Below are 17,202 nucleotides of genomic sequence, written 5' to 3' on the forward strand. Positions count from 1 at the left end.
TCTTCAGCTGCAGTTTGATTGAAGTGTTTAGCTCCTCCAATGTAGTATTCTGTGTCACACTATGTAAAGTCACAGCACAGAGACAGACTTCCTGTTGACCGTGTCACACTATGTAAAGTCACAGCACAGAGACTTCCTGTTGACCGTGTCACACTATGTAAAGTCACAGCACAGAGACTTCCTGTGGTTTGGGTGCAGCCCTGACCTGTGGCGGCTGTCTCCTCCCTAGAACCAGTATCTGTCTGTAGAACTGTCTGTCTGTCTGTCCTCAGGGATGATTGGCTCAGCTTCCTGACCTGACGACTCATTGGTCCTTCTCCTCCTCGCCACTCACAGACCAGTCATTCAAGGGTTTTCATTGGCCAATCACCTGGACACTCATACAGGCTACTGATACAGGCTTCATGATATTCAAAAACCTTTTTTTTATCATAGTATATGCCAACATAAGCTTAATTTATTGGTATAATCAAACAGTCAATATTACTTATTCAAATATCAGAACAAAATAAATGAATTGCATGCAACAAAGTTAGGATTAATTTGTTTGTCTGCACTTACTACAGTGGGGAAAATAAGTATTTGAACCCCTGCCGATTTCGCAATGTTTGGCCACTTGCAAAGAAATGTGTGATCTATAATTGTAATAGTAGGTGTATTTTAACAGTGAGAAACAGAATATCAACAAAAAAAAAATCCAGAAAACTGCATTTTATAACATTTATGACTTAATTTGCATTTGATGCAGAAAATAAGTATTTGAACCCCTAGCAAAACATGACTTAGTACTTGGTGGAATAACCCTTGTTGGCAAGCACAGACGTCAGACTTTTCTTGTAGTTGGTCACCAGGTTTACACACATCTCAGGAGGGATTTTGGTCCACTCCTCTTTGCAGATCCTCTCCAAATCCTTAAGGTTGCATTTTCAATGGGAGGGAATGAGGGAATGAGGTTCAAGCCCAATATTCCACGTTACATGGCCCCATCCATAGTCCCCTCGATGCAGTGGAGTCGTCCTGTACCCTTGGCAGAGAAACAGCCCCAAAGCATAATGTTTCCACCTCCATGCTTGACGGTGGGGATGGTGTCATATTCAGCATTCTTCCCCCTCCAAACGTGGCAAGTCGAGTTGATGCCAAAGAGCTTGATTTTGGTCTCATCTGACCACATCCTGTCTCCCAATCCTCCTTAGAATCATTTAAGTGTTCATTGGCAAACTTCAGACGGCCCTGTACATGTGCTTCCTTGAGCAGGGGGACCTTGCGAGTGCTGCAGTACTTCAAACCATTACGGCGTAGTGTGTTGCCAATGGTTTTCTTGGTGACTGTGGTCCCAGCTGCCTTGAGATCATTCACAAGCTCCCCCTGTGTAGTTCTGGGGTTATTCTGCACCTTTCGGATGATCACCGATACCGCACAAGGGGATATCTTGCATGGAGCCCCAGACCTAGAGCGATTGACAGTTGTTTGGTGTTGCTTCCATTTACGAATAATCACACCAATAGTTGTCAGCTTCTCACCAAGCTGCTTGCCGATGGTTTTGTAACCCATTCCAGCCTTGTGCAGGTCTACAATCTTATCTCTGACGTCCTTGGTCAACTCTTTGGTCTTGCCCATGGTGGTGAGGTTGAAGGTGTGAAGTATGATTATTTGGACAGGTTTATTTTATACACGTCACCAGTTGAGATCAGGTGTATCTTGTTAGGCCTAATGAGGACTAATCTGTGTGCTTCTTGGGCACATAACTGGTCATTGGGAGCCAGAATTCTTGCTGTTTGCTTGGGGTTCAAATACTTATTTTCTGCAACAAATGCAAATCAATTCATAACTGTTATAAAATGCAGTTTTCTGGATGTTTTTGTTGATATTCTGTCTCTCACTATTAAAATACACCTACTATTACAATTATAGATCACACATTTATTTGCAAGTGGCCAAACTTGCGAAATCGGCAGGGGTTCAAATACTTATTTTCCCCACTGTAAGTGCTGGGCTCTCAGCTCAGGAGAGCACAACGATGGAGGAGGAGGAGGGTGGAGCTCTCAGCTCAGGAGATTACAGCACTGAACTGGGGCCAGAGGAGGAGGAGGAGGAGGAGGAGGATGGTGGAGGAGGAGGAGGGTGGAGGAGGGAGGAGGAGGAGGGTGGAGGAAGGAGCTCTCAGCTCAGGAGAGCACAGCACTGAACTGGGGCCAGAGGTGGAGGAGGAGGAGGATGGAGGAGGAGGAGGGTGGAGCTCTCAGCTCAGGAGAGCACAAAGATGGAGGCCACCGGCACCAGCAGGAGCAGGAGGTTCTTCCCAATGGTCCCAGCGCCACTCTTCACGGGCCAGAGGTGTTGGAGGATCTTCTCAAGGGTCCCAGGGCCGTTACACAGATCGCCCTCACAGCAGTCTACTTTCAGTTGTTGTGCAACATTGCATGCAGCTTGAGCGCCACATGCCTTTACGGTTCCCAAAGGAGTGTCTGGAAGAAGAAAGAGATGTCCCAAAACAACGTTTTTTTTTGCGAACTCAGTGACGTCAGAGAAGTGGCGCAGACTCACCCGTTTTCATACAGCGATCCAACCCTGGAAGGCAGGTCAATGGATTATCAGTGCATTGTTCCCCAGCACAGTTGTAACACTTCAGGAAATCTATAAAAATAAAGAAAAACAGTATCAATGTAGAAAACAGGAAAGCGATGTGATGGAAAGACCGGCGAAAAAAATAAAATAAATAAATAAATAAATTACCACTACTACTACTAGTAGTACAACTACCATTACTGCAATAGAACAACAACAACAACAATAATAATAATTATAATAAGAATGTAGGTGGCTGGCCACGACTGACTTTTGTTCTGTTTTGTTCTCATGAAATCTGATTGCAAGTAGGACAAGTGGGGTTTGCATATTCCATGACATGACCACAGGGGAGATAGTAAGAGGTGTTAAACTGGAGAGATAGTAAGAGGTGTTAAACTGTGAGACTGGAGATAGTAAGAGGTGTTAAACTGGAGAGATAGTAAGAGGTGTTAAACTGTGACACTGGAGATAGTAAGAGGTGTTAAACTGGAGAGATAGTAAGAGGTGTTAAACTGGAGAGATAGTAAGAGGTGTTAAACTGTGACACAGGGGAGATAGTAAGAGGTGTTAAACTGTGACATGGCCACAGGGGAGATAGTAAGAGGTGTTAAACTGGAGAGATATTAAGAGGTGTTAAACTGGAGAGATAGTAAGAGGTGTTAAACTGGAGAGATAGTAATGCTTAATTTATAGTCGTCCGTTTGGACGGAGACGGACACATAGTCACGCCTTGGCAACACCCTTCCCCGTGGTGGAACGCCCATCTGAGCCCTTCGGACAGCTGGACGGACACCGACGTGCACCTCTCGATTTTTGTAACTTTTTCGGATACGAACGGATAGCGATGGATACCCCCTTGGCTGTGATCGGTCCGCTAACTAAATCATTTCCGAACAACATAATTTCCGGAATCTCACATTTCCTGTTTCATTCCCTATCTGTTCCTATTCTGTTATAGAGTGTGGATCAGCCGAATATTTCTGTCCGAGCCCGGCCTGCGTCCGACAGAGTAGTGCCCGAGCCAGACAGCCATTCAAATATATTGTCGGAATCTAACCAGACATAGTCAATGTCTCAACTGTTGACACAACTAATGACACATTTACGTATGTTTTTTATGAATAGCCTGTAGACCGTCTCACAAGCTTCTTCTTGTTAATTATGAACAAACATAACAGAAGAGGTCTGAAGATATTTCTGAAACACTTATAAGGACGCTCAAATGACCGCGAATTCACAGGAGAGAATACTACCCCATTCTCACAGGAGACATCACGGCAATCGGAGCATAGGCTATTTGTCAAACGCGATAGAAGATACTGCTCTGAAATATTCCCATTCCATACTGAATATTCTGTATAGATCAAAGGTTTGTTTTTCGACACAGTGATATTTCAGATGATGGAACAGTTGAAATGAATGCTCATATACAAAGGCTAACATTAACGTGAAGTGGCGTTAACTTGCAGCCAACACCATTGTATTACCAACACTAACACACACACATAATGAGAAAGTAGGCCTACACCTGGCGATTATCTCGCCTTTTATCTTCCATCTTTGAATAATCTAACTTATAAACACGTTGTTTTAAAGCGCTGTGGCCGTCCTGAAAAGATGTGTCAATAAACAAATTGAATCCATAGAATCCACGTTGACTTCAATACTTATTAAGATATTGTAACAAATCACGGAAGTGTGGAATATTTGTTATGGCTTTTAATTAAACACTACACACAATACAATGTCAAAATGGCATGGGCTTTATGCCCTGCTACAAGTTATCATGAACAGACTGTGCTACCGTCACACACCTGTATAAACTCCGTCCCAACACAGAACAACGACATGCAATTAGAACAGTAAGGAACATTGTTAGGGAACATCGTTGGGCGCTAGTGCATCACATAGAGAAAAGTATGTGCCCGCCGCACGGCATTATGGGGCGACTATGCCGGGCACGTTACAATATTTTAAATATGGAATGTTCAATGCCTTATCGCGCTGACATGTCCCACCCCGACTCAGACAGCAAGTAAAATATTTAGTCCGAACCCCAATGAGTCAGTGTCTCAACTGTTCATACTACTGACACATTTACATACGTTTCTTAAGAATAGCCTGCCTTTATTAAACTCGAGCATCAACAGATGAATGATAAATGCACTCGCTCACACAAACAAGCCCCGTTAAACGCACAAGCACGCACAAAAGGGAGATAAGCATATTGAAATGAATTATTCACATTGCAAGAACGAAATGAAATGGCCTACACATTACACACGCTATGCATCTGATATGCCTAAATAAAACTCACGTTATATGCTACACCAGAAGAGGCACGAATAAAACAAGTCTTACCATTGAAGATCATATTTTTTCTTGAAAAATTAAGTACACGGCCACATTCGTTATAAAAGTATCTACATAGTCCAACCATCGAGGTTTAATCCATGTTGTGGAGAAAGAGGATGGCATCAATCATATTTCATTAAAGCTTCACACTTCTTACATCGGACATATCAAACAGCCTCATTAGAATCCGCATCGACTATGATGCCATCCGACAGAAATATCTCCATAGGCTACAGTAAATTTCCCCTCGAGTGTCGTTTTGAAATCTCCAGATGACAGTTTCTTTTTAAAAAAAACTTTAAGTGCACAAAGTTCGTTATAAAACGATCTACATAGTCCAACAATCGAGGTTTAATCCATTGAATCCGCATTGACTACTAAGCAGAAATATCTCCATACAGATTACCCCTCGTTTTGTATTGTTTTAAATTCTCCAGATGACAGTTTTTTTTACTTCTTCCATGATACCAATGTGCCTCCTGTAATCGTGTTGTCACAGCTAGGACATAAACAAATTCCCGCACACAGGAAGAAGGCTATTATCCTAACTGTGATTTATTTTACTCTCAAAAACGAACTTCTCCATCATTACATTTACATTTAGTCATTTAGCCGACGCTTTTGTCCAAAGCGACGTACAAGGGAGAAGCATGTGAAGCAGACACGTTGACCTGACTACTTATTAAGATATTTAAATATGGAATGTTCAATGCCTTATCATGCTTATGCTTGAAAGCCATTGTTTTCGGCTTGCAGGTGTGCTTCCCCTCTGGCCCTGCTCAGTCAGTTTGTCGGTCTTGACGTTCAGACGTTCATCTCTCTCCCCCAACCAGGTTTAATCCATAGAATCCGCATTGACTACTATCTCCATACAATAGATTCCCCCTCGTTTTGTATTGTTTTAAACTCTCCAGATGACAGTTTATTTTTTACTTCTTCCATGATACCAGTTTGCCTCCTGTATTCGCGTTGTCACAGATATTTATTTGCTCAGTCAGCTAAAGCAGTCTTGACGTTCAGATGTTGCGCCTAAACTATCATATTGTCTCATCACATGATCAAATAGAGACTTGACATTGGACAACAGCATACATATTACCCAGCAATCATCATTGCAAATCTGAATATGTAAGATAATTATATTATATGTAATATAAATAAGATAGTATTCATTTAGTTGAATCGTTTTTTAATAGTTTCTATAGTGTATGTAGGAGAAGCATATCATTTTGTTATAGATTGCTACTATTTTTCCCCACAAATACCTACCATGATGGAGATAAGTTTGCCTTTTCAAGTGAATATATAGCGTTAGACACACTCTTCATCATAATGCAGTGTGTCTCAAAGACCCATATGACTACACCTGTTGCTCTGAATCACATGTCTTGCTAGTGGGCGGTGGGAGATTAAATCAACAAATTCTTTCATACAAAGACGTCACGGAGTAGCTCGTCTGCGACCAAAAAACGTTGCTCCACCTACTCTTCTGGCGGTGAATTGTTTTCAACACCCACAGCCGTCGGAGAAGTATAAATCAAAAACAGTACGTCCGGATCTGTCCGAATCCGTTTCCCCGCCCATCCGTAAAGAGGACGGACACCGACGCAGAAGTATAATTCGACTTTAAGAGGTGTTAAACTGGAGAGATATTAAGAGGTGTTAAACTGGAGAGATAGTAAGAGGTGTTAAACTGGAGAGATAGTAAGAGGAGTTAAACTGGAGAGATATTAAGAGGTGTTAAACTGGAGAGATAGTAAGGAGGTTGTTAACTGTGCAGCCAATCTATACTGTAAGTCTGCCTCCCATGTATAGAATTTAAATAGAAGACGGAATGAACATCATATTTTTATACTCACAGACACAAACATACAAAAATATACAGAAACTGATATTTAAAGAAAATGGGTTTAACCTAATGGACGCCTCTGGCTTTGAATAGCAAATGGACAAAGACATACATATACTAGGGCTGTCAATAGATTAAAAAAATGAACTAATTAATCTCACATTTTGAAATTCATTAATCTAGATTAATCGCGATTAAAAGTTTGTCTGTTTTTTTTTTTTTTAACTTCCAATGAAAAATATCTCAATTTCCATACATTGTCAATCAAATGAGCTGTGACACCCAGGTAATTGTCATTGCTGACTGATGTCCAGTGGTCACCAGTAAGGGTGAGGGTGGCAGCTTGCTCGAGGAGCTGAATTTTTCTGTCGGGTGCTTTGCATTAAGGTGATAACTTAAAGACGAGCTGCTTCTGTGATAGCTAAATTCAATTTGACAAAATGCTACATACAACTTTAGTTTTGTCGATTTGTCCGTAATTTTGCCTATTAAACAGAAACTTTCCGGCCCAAACAATCCCTCAGCTCTCTCCATCTTCAACTACCGCTAGTGGTCTCAAAACTCTTTCTGTCATTCCCCACTTTGAACAAGGGGGGCTATTGGTAGGCCAAGCCCCCTACTTACATTGCCCGAGGGGACACAGGTTCAAGTCTGGCCTGATGTAATTTCCCAATCCTCTCCCCACCTCTTCTCCACATCGCTTCCTGTCATAACTTCATAACTGTCCAAATAAAGGCATTTTTTAAATTGCGTTAAAATATTTTATCGCGTTAATCGCGGCCGCATTAATCGCATAGATTAACGCTGACAGCCCTAACATACACACATATTTCTTCACATTCAGTATCTCATTGTCAAAGACGTTAAATCTCAAGAGTTTGAAAAAAACCTCAAATATACTGTATACATAACACATAAAAAAAAACAAAAAAAAAAAAAAAAAAAAAAAAAACTAAATTTCCTTCGGGATAAATAAAGTATCCATCTATCTATCTATCTATCTATCTATCTAACACCTCAAAAACAACGATCTGAAGAACAAATCAAAAATCTCTCAAAAACGCATTCCCTTTTTCTGGCGCCGTTCATGACTGAGTTCCTGTTGTTTGTTCATCTCTGGCTGCTCGGGTACTCGACCTCATCTCATCTCTGAGCTGTTTGGATTCACCAGTCAGACAGTCCATTACTAAACCTCACCAGACAACCAACAGGACCCAGACAACAAACAGGACCCAACTGGCAATGACCTTAGACCATGTCTCTAAACTTGCCATCCATTTTTTTCAAAGACCCTTTTAGGGGAACCCATGTCTCTAAACTGCATCTCATCAAAGACCTTAGACATACTTGATTAAAGCCATATGATTAACACACATACATACTTGATTAAAGGCATATGATTAACACACATACATACTTCATTAAAGTCAGAGTTTCACATTTCTTTATCATCAGGACAAAAAACAGTCAACATTATAATTCCCAAAAATATAAATTACATACAACAGAGTTAGGATTAATTTGTTTGTCTGCACTTGAAAGCAATGCCATAAAAGAGGAAGAGAGGAGATGAGGTGATGGAGGAAAGAGGCCAGAATATAGGAAAAGGTGACCACCCAGTTTCAGAACTGCAGATGAAAAAAGGGCCAAAGTCTGTGGTGGAGGGATAAAGATAGCCAGAGACACAGAGAGGAACTACTGAGCATGAGAGAGTTGACTCTTTGCACAGTACAGACTGAAATTATATTTAGTGAAAGCAAAAGAAAAGAAACAAAAGAAAAGAAAAAGAAGCTCCGGAAAGACGTCAACAATAGTAGATGTCAAAAATATGGAAATTATGGAAATGTAGGAGAGACAGACTAGAAGAAGAGAAGGATAGAGAGCAGAAAGATGGGCAGAAACAGCAGACAGACTAGAAGAAGAGAAAAGATGGTGGGCAGAAACAGCAGATGATCCTTGGTGTCTGTGAGTGACCGCCGCGGCCAGCCCACGATTAGGGATGTGGACTTGGAGATGGTGGTAAAAAGAATTGCCGGAGCAGTGGTTTACTTTCTTAAATGCAAAAGATGTATTTTCTCCATCACCATGTAGCGTAACAGTGTTACCTTGAAAGACAACTCCTCGCAGCAGGAAAGCTGTCCTTCTACCTCAACTCCCGAATGGCACTGAGCTGGCCTCTTAAGAAGGCCTAGCTATTGCCACTAATTGGCCTAATAGGGCTGACCCATGAATATGGGGAAACATAGCACATCTTGCTCATTATTCACATGAAATGTCTATCCAATAACATATGTATTGTTATCCTATCAATCACCCAGGCACGTGCACAGATAGACCCCTAGTGGTGCTCAAGCACCTGCCCTTTTGCCCTGGATGAGAAAAGTGCCCCTTCTGCTGGAGCCAATTTTTTTCTTCATTCATCAATATTTAAGAATAAAAATTACTCTCTCTGTCATCAATTCCCCCCAAATGTGTTTTGATATATGACGGGGCATTTATTTGAGTTCTTGTGAGAATTTCGCCCCGACATGCTCCGCGGCGCTCACAAGCCCTACGCGCCCCTCCCTCCTCCTCCACTTAGTGCTCATGCAGTGCTGAGCGCCAGGCCAAACGGCTGCAGCCTACTTCTTCTCTGACCCGCAGCATTAGACAAACGGTGTTTGTGCAATCCCCCGACGTTGTTTGGTGATTAATTTATCACAACATTAGCGCTGCTGAAAACATTACGTCGCAACTGGTCCGACGTTTCCTAAAAAAATAAACAAATACAAAACTCACGAAATCCGTGATTTCAAAGCCTTGTCCAGCTGTTTACTGACGTTTGTCATGTTTAATGAAGAGAGAGGGGGAGAGAGATACAGGCAGGCAGGCAGACAGACAGACAGAGACAGGCAGGCAAACAGGCAGAGAATTTAAAGGCAGTTTTACGGTTCTACAAATTAGACAGGTTCACAGGTTAGACAGGTTCTTAAGTTGAGCTACATGACAGTCTGGTGAGGTATATTGTTGTATATTATTAGTGTAATGCTGCTTATGCTTCAACTCAGTCAGAAAACAGTAAAAAAAATGTGTGTGTACTGTGTTGTCAGCTTTACAGAGATAATGTAAGTCACTCTTGATCATTATGCACAACATTGATTTATCTCATTTACAAAATGTGCAGCATAATGCCAAGAAAAGAGAGACTCAAAAAGCAGGACAGGAAACTGCAGCAAGCAGCTCAGGGTAGCAGCTCTCTTTTATCTTGGATCAGGCTATCAACCTCCGATGGCGCTTGTGTAGTGGCCGTGGAGATCTCGTGCAGGAGATAGTTTGTATACTATAGCCTGCATGGAGAATACCAAAACAAATTCCTAGTATCTGTATACATGGCGAAATAAAGTTGAATTGAACTAGTAAAACAAATAAGGGAGAATCAGTAACCCTACCAGGTTCAGAGGAGCCCATCATGGATGAGGAAGGACAGACTGAGTTATGTTCAGGAGATAATTTGAGTTAGTTTGTTAACTAAAATAAATATTTAAGTTGAGAATATCCTACTGTGTTTTTTTATTATTATTATTTTTAATTTCATTAATCATTTTGGCGATGGGTGCCCTTTTTTTGGTTTGAGCACCTGCCCCCCAAAATGTCTGTGCACGTGCCTGCAATCACCCATTAACCTAATGTAGCGCCCCCTAGTGTACAGCTGACTACGCCACCCCTGGGTTCCTTTAGTCTCTCTCTCCTCTGTGCGCTCTCTAGAGAGCTAGAGAGCGCACAGAGGAGAGAGAGACTGAAGGAACCCAGTCCCAACCTGGTGCACAGGCTACACTAACATTAAATAACCCTACAATGCATAGTTATTACATACGTGAAATGTGAACACGACAAACACCCCTGTGACATAATGCCCCGCTCCCTCCACAAGTGACACGATGTAAAAGTGTTATCCCAGCGCGAGCGCGCTTTCGCGTTGGGACCAGTGTGAGAGCGTGAGAACAAGGAAGTGTGAGTACATGTATGTTCACCAGTTTATGGATCTTATTGCAATGCACATGGTAAATGGATGAAATGGTGGGTACCCAGTATGTATATCAGTATAATTGAGCAACAGCAGGTGTATGCAAATATTATGTATGAGTGCTGTATATCGCGGCAGACCAAACAATACACCCATTCGCGGTAAACACCCGACACCCTTACCATCTCACATCGTGTAACAAACAAACCCACAAAACACCCAACAACACTCTCAACAATGTTCATGGTTTGCATATTAGGCGATCTCCGGGAAGATGCTGGGTAATGGTGGCTGCGTGCGTGTGTGTGAGAATGAATGGCGTCACAGTCTCTTACTCCCGCAATTTGCGGTAAAACAGTCCGGAATGTTCGAAACAGTGAGAAGGGAAATGTTCAGCTTCTCACAATGTCTCTAAACTGCATCTCATCAAAGACCTTAGACCATGTCTCTAAACTGCATCTCATCAAAGACCTTTTCTTAAACAAGGGTGTTTAACGGCCATGTTAAGAATACCACGCCTTACCTGCAGTGGACAACACGCTGACAAATACAAGGGTTATCTTCAGAGACATCTTGAGAGGTTTCGACAGCAAGAGTGAGCTAGGCTACTGGCAAAGCGGATTATATCTCGTGGGTGAGATGTAGGGTGATTTCAGTGGTGAGGTGGGGAGGAGAGGGTGGGGTTGGCGCTTCTGTAAAAACGAATCGCAGCTGTGGTGGACACGGAGTGAGTGTTGTGACTTTATGCTATATGTATAATTACTGTTATAGTTATATACTATTCGTGGGTTATCTAAATCACTGTTAGATACAAATGCACGGAGACGAGGATGCAGCACAAGTTAGATCCTTTACTGGCGGGCGAATCTCTCAACTGCCAGGCATGAACAAACTATCACAGAACTCCGTAGTAGTGACAGTCAAACACAATCGAGCACAGAGTGCTCGATCCAATATACCAGAGTGAGCGTCTATCTGATGTGTCTCACTGACACACACACACACACACACACACTTCAGAGTAATTCTTCCATCTTTACTGATAACATCATTGGTATGATGATGAAACATGCGCATGTTTTAGTTCTTTCCATCTTTTTTTTAGAAGGCTGTAGCAAGAAATTGTGGGGCGTCTGAAAAATCTAAAGTTGAAATAGCGATAATCTACCTGGCAGATTCTGATAGCTACAAAGCTTTCCTACTTTTAAAACTTTGTTCTGCTTGACATTTTGACCCCTTGACCTTGAACTGGTGCAAACTTTTGGGTCCCTAATTGTAGGGTCCAGCTCTATCATCATCATCATCATCGTCGTCGTCATTATTGTTATGGCGACAGTGGTACAGGGGGTAGAGGATTAATTTTAATAATAGGAAGGTTGCTAGTTTGATTCCCCACTCCCCACCTTACCAAGTGTGTAAGAGTCTTTGAACAAGACACTGAACCCCTAAACTGCTCCTAATGCATAAATGTAATTTCCTTGTAAGTCGCTTTGGATAAAAGCGTCTGCTAAATGTAAAATGTGAATGTTATCGTCATCACCATCTTTGAGCCCCAGGCTGACAGGAGGAGTTGGTCACCCCTTCAGACTTTAAAGATGCTCAGCAAATATGCGAAAAAGAGTATCCTGTATGGTTTTAAATGTGTATTTGTTTAACACACAAACACAAATTGGTGAATCGTCAATACATTGTTGCAAATGGCACATTTTTCTTCTGACCTCTTTAGGGTGAAATGTTGATGACAGCTCTGACACACACACACACCCACACACACACACTCAGGCAGGGAAAAGCCAGACTAGACACCTGAGCAGGAAGCCGTTTCCAGAGAGCCCTGTTGAGCAGCGCCTTGGTAACCGTGGGGAGAGAGAGTTGAAAAAGATAGTCTTCAGGAGTTGTTGTGAGAGGATGCCTGTTGCTTTCGGTAAAGAAGCTATTATTGCTAGTCAGTACAAGCAGTATCTTTTTGTGTGTTTTGAAGAAGTGATTGATGTTAAATGTTAAAGTTCACAGGTTGGATAGTCCATTTGTATTCGGCTAATCTTATTCTTTTATTTTATCCCATAATGCCCTCAGTCAATTCACATTATTTGGATTTTGATTTGCTCACGTCAGTCGTGCGCTCTCTGCCCCCATTCGTGTCACTGCAAAAAAAGTCAGACACGTTTGCATCAATGAAATCGAGCTCCCAAGTAGCCTAATTTTCGGAATTAACGAGGTCATAAATTCAGAAAACGCTTCAGAAAAAGCATTATGCTTCCAAACAAATGTCTGTTTTTATTGAATATGCGTTTTCCAAAAAGAGTAAGTTAATCACAAATAGACAAATCACAGTGATCAGTGATTAAACAAACATTAGTTTAATGTTTTAGTAATTATATATATATATATCTCTGCAATGCAAGGATTGATTGAAACCCAATGTAAACAATCAGGTTAGACAAATGTGCTCAGGAGAGCCCTGCTGAGAAAGTGAATACAGGAATGATTACAGCACTGAACTGGGGCCAGAGGAGGAGGAGGAGGAGGAGGAAGAGGAGGAGGATGGAGCTCTCAGCTCAGGAGAGCACAAAGATGGAGGCCACCGGCACCAGCAGGAGCAGGAGGTTCTTCCCAATGGTCCCAGCGCCGTTACACAGATCCTTATCACAGCAGTTTACTTTTGCAAGACCGCATACAGCTTGAGTGCCACATGATTTTACGGTTCCCGCAGGAGTGTCTGGAAGAAGAAAGAGATGTCCCAAAACAAGTTTTTTGCGAACTCAGTGACGTCAGAGAAACAAAAATATTGATTTCATATGTCTGTGTAGTGGCGCAGACTCACTCATTTTCATACAGCGATCAGACCCTGGAGGGCAGGTCAATGGTTCAGTGCATTGTCCCCCAGCACAGGTGTAACACTTCAGGAAATCTATAAATAAAGACAAACAGTATCAATGTAGAAAACAGGAAAGCGATGTGATGGAAAGCCTACACTGTAAAAAAACTGCCATCGTTTTTACGGGGAAAAACTGGCAGCTGAGTTGCCAGAACAATCCTGTAAAAAATACATCCATCTGTAAACCTCTTTACAGAGCAGCATGGACATTTAACATTTTAAACCTGTATATTCAACATTGGATTTGAGCAATATTTACATCACTGTTATGTTATAGTGGACAAGTTTGTTCAGTAAATGTAACATTTTAAGCCTGTATATATTTAACATTGACCTTTAGCTATATTTACATCCCTGTGATACTGTAAAAAAGTTGTGGTTGCCAGAATAATTCTGTAAAAAATACGGCCAAACCGTAACCATCTTCACAGAACAATACAAAACAGAACATACAGTTCTCTAGTATTTTAACACCACCATGTTGTAATTTAAACTGCATTGCATTGCTTCTTGTATTACAGTTTTTCTTCGTGTAAATTACAGCCATATGTCATTTCTACAAAGAAATATGCATAATCTTACTTTAAAATGAACAGTTATATTTCGTTTAGTATTTTACCAAAACATTTTGTGAAATAAGCAATACTCTATTGTATTTCTATTTACAGTTTTTTTATGTCATGATTTTACGCCATTTCAGTGTTAATTTTATGCACATTTTTTACAGTGTACCTAAAGAAAAATAAATAAATTACCACTACTACTAGTAGTAGTACAACTACCATTACTGCAATAATAATAACTCTTTACTTCTTTACTAAAATATCTGTCCTTCCCAAACTGTGCTGTATGCTATATTTGGTCATAATTCCAAAGATCCAGTTCATGACCTACATTAATTTTTACTGCAGCTGAGAAACTCTTTTTAAATGAAGTCATATTGAGGTACATTACAGATGTGTGTTACCTGCAGAGGACAGCATGCTGGCCAGGACAAGTGTGATGAGTGCGATCTTCAGAGACATGTCGACACGGATTACCAAATTAAGTGAAGCGTTGAATCTGTAGTACGTGGTTATATATCTGGTATGACATGGGGAGGAACTGGAGAAGGAGAGACATGAGGCAAACAAACACACCCCTAGGACCCTACCATACCCTGTCACAAGTTGTGTCATTACACAACACATTTTGTTACCATTTCGTGATTTCTGCTAAGACAAAATAGTTCTTCACGGAAATAGAACTTAAAAGCTCCAGGTGGTGCGTGTTGTGCTTCTAATTCACATAATTTAATATCATGGATCTGTTTGAAACGTTAGGGATGCGTTCTGAGGAGTATCTTAGTATCTAGTTTAGACGAAACATTCCTGTCCATTTTAGTGCTGTTGTGAAGAAGATGTACACTTAAGATGTCATGTCTATTTATAGGTCAGTTTGAAAATGTATTGGGCTGTTTCACTTTGAAAATGCAAATCACATTTTGTCCCCCTCTCGTACCCCAGTTTGGGAAACGGTTTTATTATATCCCATAATGACCTCAGTCAATTCACATCATTTGGATTTTGATTTGCTCACGTCAGTCGTGCGCTCTCTGTCCCCATCCATGTCACGGCGCATATCATCTGAATTGGAATCACTGCAATGGTTTCAAATTAGTTCATTTCAGGTCTTCAATGTACTTCAGTGCTCGTGGTTATTTCCTCGGTACGCTCTTAATGTACAAGAAATTCACACCCAACATTTCTGAAGTGAATGGAAATCGACACATTTTGTTGATCGCTGTTCTGGAACATTTAGTTACGTTAAGCCTTTTTAATGCCCCTCAATGAACAACGCTTAATAACATATCGTCCATAATGAAATTATTTGACAGGTGGAAGTGTTTAGGTTTTATGTAATGTTTTGGAACATCAAGCTACGTTATGCCTTTTCCTCACATCGCGTCACTGCCAGTGCCACATCAGACCAACGTATCCTGGAGAAACAGGATCTCCAAAAGATCAGAATGGGCTTTCCGTCTGAACAACTGCAAGTTTTGAAGTGCCTGCTCAAAGTCGAATAAACTAATGACATTACTGTCTATATGAGGCTACTTAAAGGCATGAGTGGGCCATCTATCAATGTCTCGACCCAAACCGAAATACAGACGGATTAAACTGAACGTTAAACAGACATGTTTGCGTCAATGAAATCGGGCTCCCAAGAAGTATAATGAAAGTTTTTTTCTGAATTAACGAGGCGAAAAACGCGGCCTTTTCTTTTTCTCAAGTACATGCATTATGCTTCCATACAAATGTGCTTTTTTTTATTGCATATGCATTTTCTAAAGAGCAAATCACAAATAGACGTATCACAGTGTCAGTGATGAAACAAATATTACTTTCATGTTTTAGTAATATATATCTCTGCAATGCGATGATTGATTGAAAACCCAATTTAAACCATCAGGTTAGACGCATGTGTTCAGGAGAGCCCTACAGGATTACAGCGCTGAACTGGGGCCAGAGGAGGAGGATGGAGGAGGAGGATGGAGGAGGAGGAGGAGGAGGAGGAGGAGGATGGTGGAGCTGAACTGGGGCCAGTGGTGGAGGAGGAGGAGGAGGAGGAGGATGGAGGAGGAGGAGGAGGAGGAGGAGGAGGGAGGAAGGAGGAGGAGGAGGAGGGTGGAGGAGGAGGGAGGAAGGAGGAGGAGGAGGAGGTTGGAGCTCTCAGCTCAGGAGATTACAGCACTGAACTGGGGCCAGTGGTGGAGGAGGAGGAGGATGGAGGAGGAGGGTGGAGCTGAACTGGGGCCAGTGGTGGAGGAGGAGGAGGAGGGTGAAGTCATATTGAGGTACATTACAGATGTGTGTTACCTGCAGGGGACAGCATGCTGGCCAGGAGAAATGTGATGAGTGCGATCTTCAGAGACATGTCGACACGGATCACCAAAGACAGTGAAGCGTTAGATGTGTTGTACCTGGTTATATATTCAGTGAAGCGTTAGATGTGTTGTACCTGGTTATATCTCATGTGCTATAAGGAGGAAGAGATTTTGATAACATGAGACAAAAAAAAACAGGAAACCCTATGACCCTAGCACCGTGGTTCTCAACCCTTGGGTCGCAGGAGTTTCTGAAACCCAATGACCCTAGCAAAAACAGAAATCCGGAAAAACAGCTCTCCGCTCATTAGGCTATATGAGACTCATTAGGCTATTTGAGACTCGATTTCATGGATGCAACATTTAGATGTTTCATCCAGTTTAATTTTGGTTTGGGTTTGATACATTGTATTTAAGAAGCCTAATATAAGTGGCCTTGTGTGTTACTTTAGTAGATGGCTACTGCAACGCCCTCCTAACGGGCCTGCCGGCATGCGTGGTGAAACCACTACAGATGATCCAGAACACGGCGGCGCGTCTGGTGTTCAACCAACCAAAGAGGGCACACGTCACCCCGCTACTCATTGAGCTCCACTGGCTGCCGGTAGCTGCTCGCATTAAGTTCAAGTCACTTATGCTTGACTACAGAGTGATTGCTGGTTCTGCTCCCACCTACCTAAATG

At 41.7% G+C, this 17,202-nt stretch overlaps 1 protein-coding gene and 1 long non-coding RNA gene across 3 annotated transcripts; both read right to left on the bottom strand.

Annotated features, from left to right (window-relative positions):
- Positions 1 to 1,927: 1,927 nt before the first annotated feature.
- Positions 1,928 to 15,967, bottom strand: LOC116224629 (CD59 glycoprotein-like). Of its 2 annotated transcripts, none has more exons than XM_031584981.2 (3): positions 14,621 to 15,967; positions 2,545 to 2,634; positions 1,928 to 2,465 (listed from the first exon to the last, which is right to left on the bottom strand). In XM_031584981.2, the coding sequence occupies exons 1-3, from the start codon at positions 14,841 to 14,843 to the stop codon at positions 2,245 to 2,247; spliced, it is 534 nt and encodes a 177-aa protein (XP_031440841.1). In that variant the 5' UTR covers positions 14,844 to 15,967; the 3' UTR covers positions 1,928 to 2,244. The 2 variants fall into 2 exon arrangements, with proteins under 2 accessions (XP_031440841.1, XP_031440842.1); XM_031584982.2 differs by lacking the exon at positions 14,621 to 15,967 and adding an exon at positions 11,299 to 12,117.
- On the bottom strand, positions 13,027 to 13,853 carry LOC116224631. The gene is made up of 2 exons (XR_004165660.2): positions 13,600 to 13,853; positions 13,027 to 13,494 (listed from the first exon to the last, which is right to left on the bottom strand). It is a non-coding gene; the product is annotated as an uncharacterized LOC116224631 (long non-coding RNA).
- Positions 15,968 to 17,202: the final 1,235 nt, after the last annotated feature.

The sequence above is a fragment of the Clupea harengus genome, chromosome 18 (assembly GCF_900700415.2).
Source record: "Clupea harengus chromosome 18, Ch_v2.0.2, whole genome shotgun sequence".
NCBI classification, from domain to species: domain Eukaryota; kingdom Metazoa; phylum Chordata; class Actinopteri; order Clupeiformes; family Clupeidae; genus Clupea; species Clupea harengus.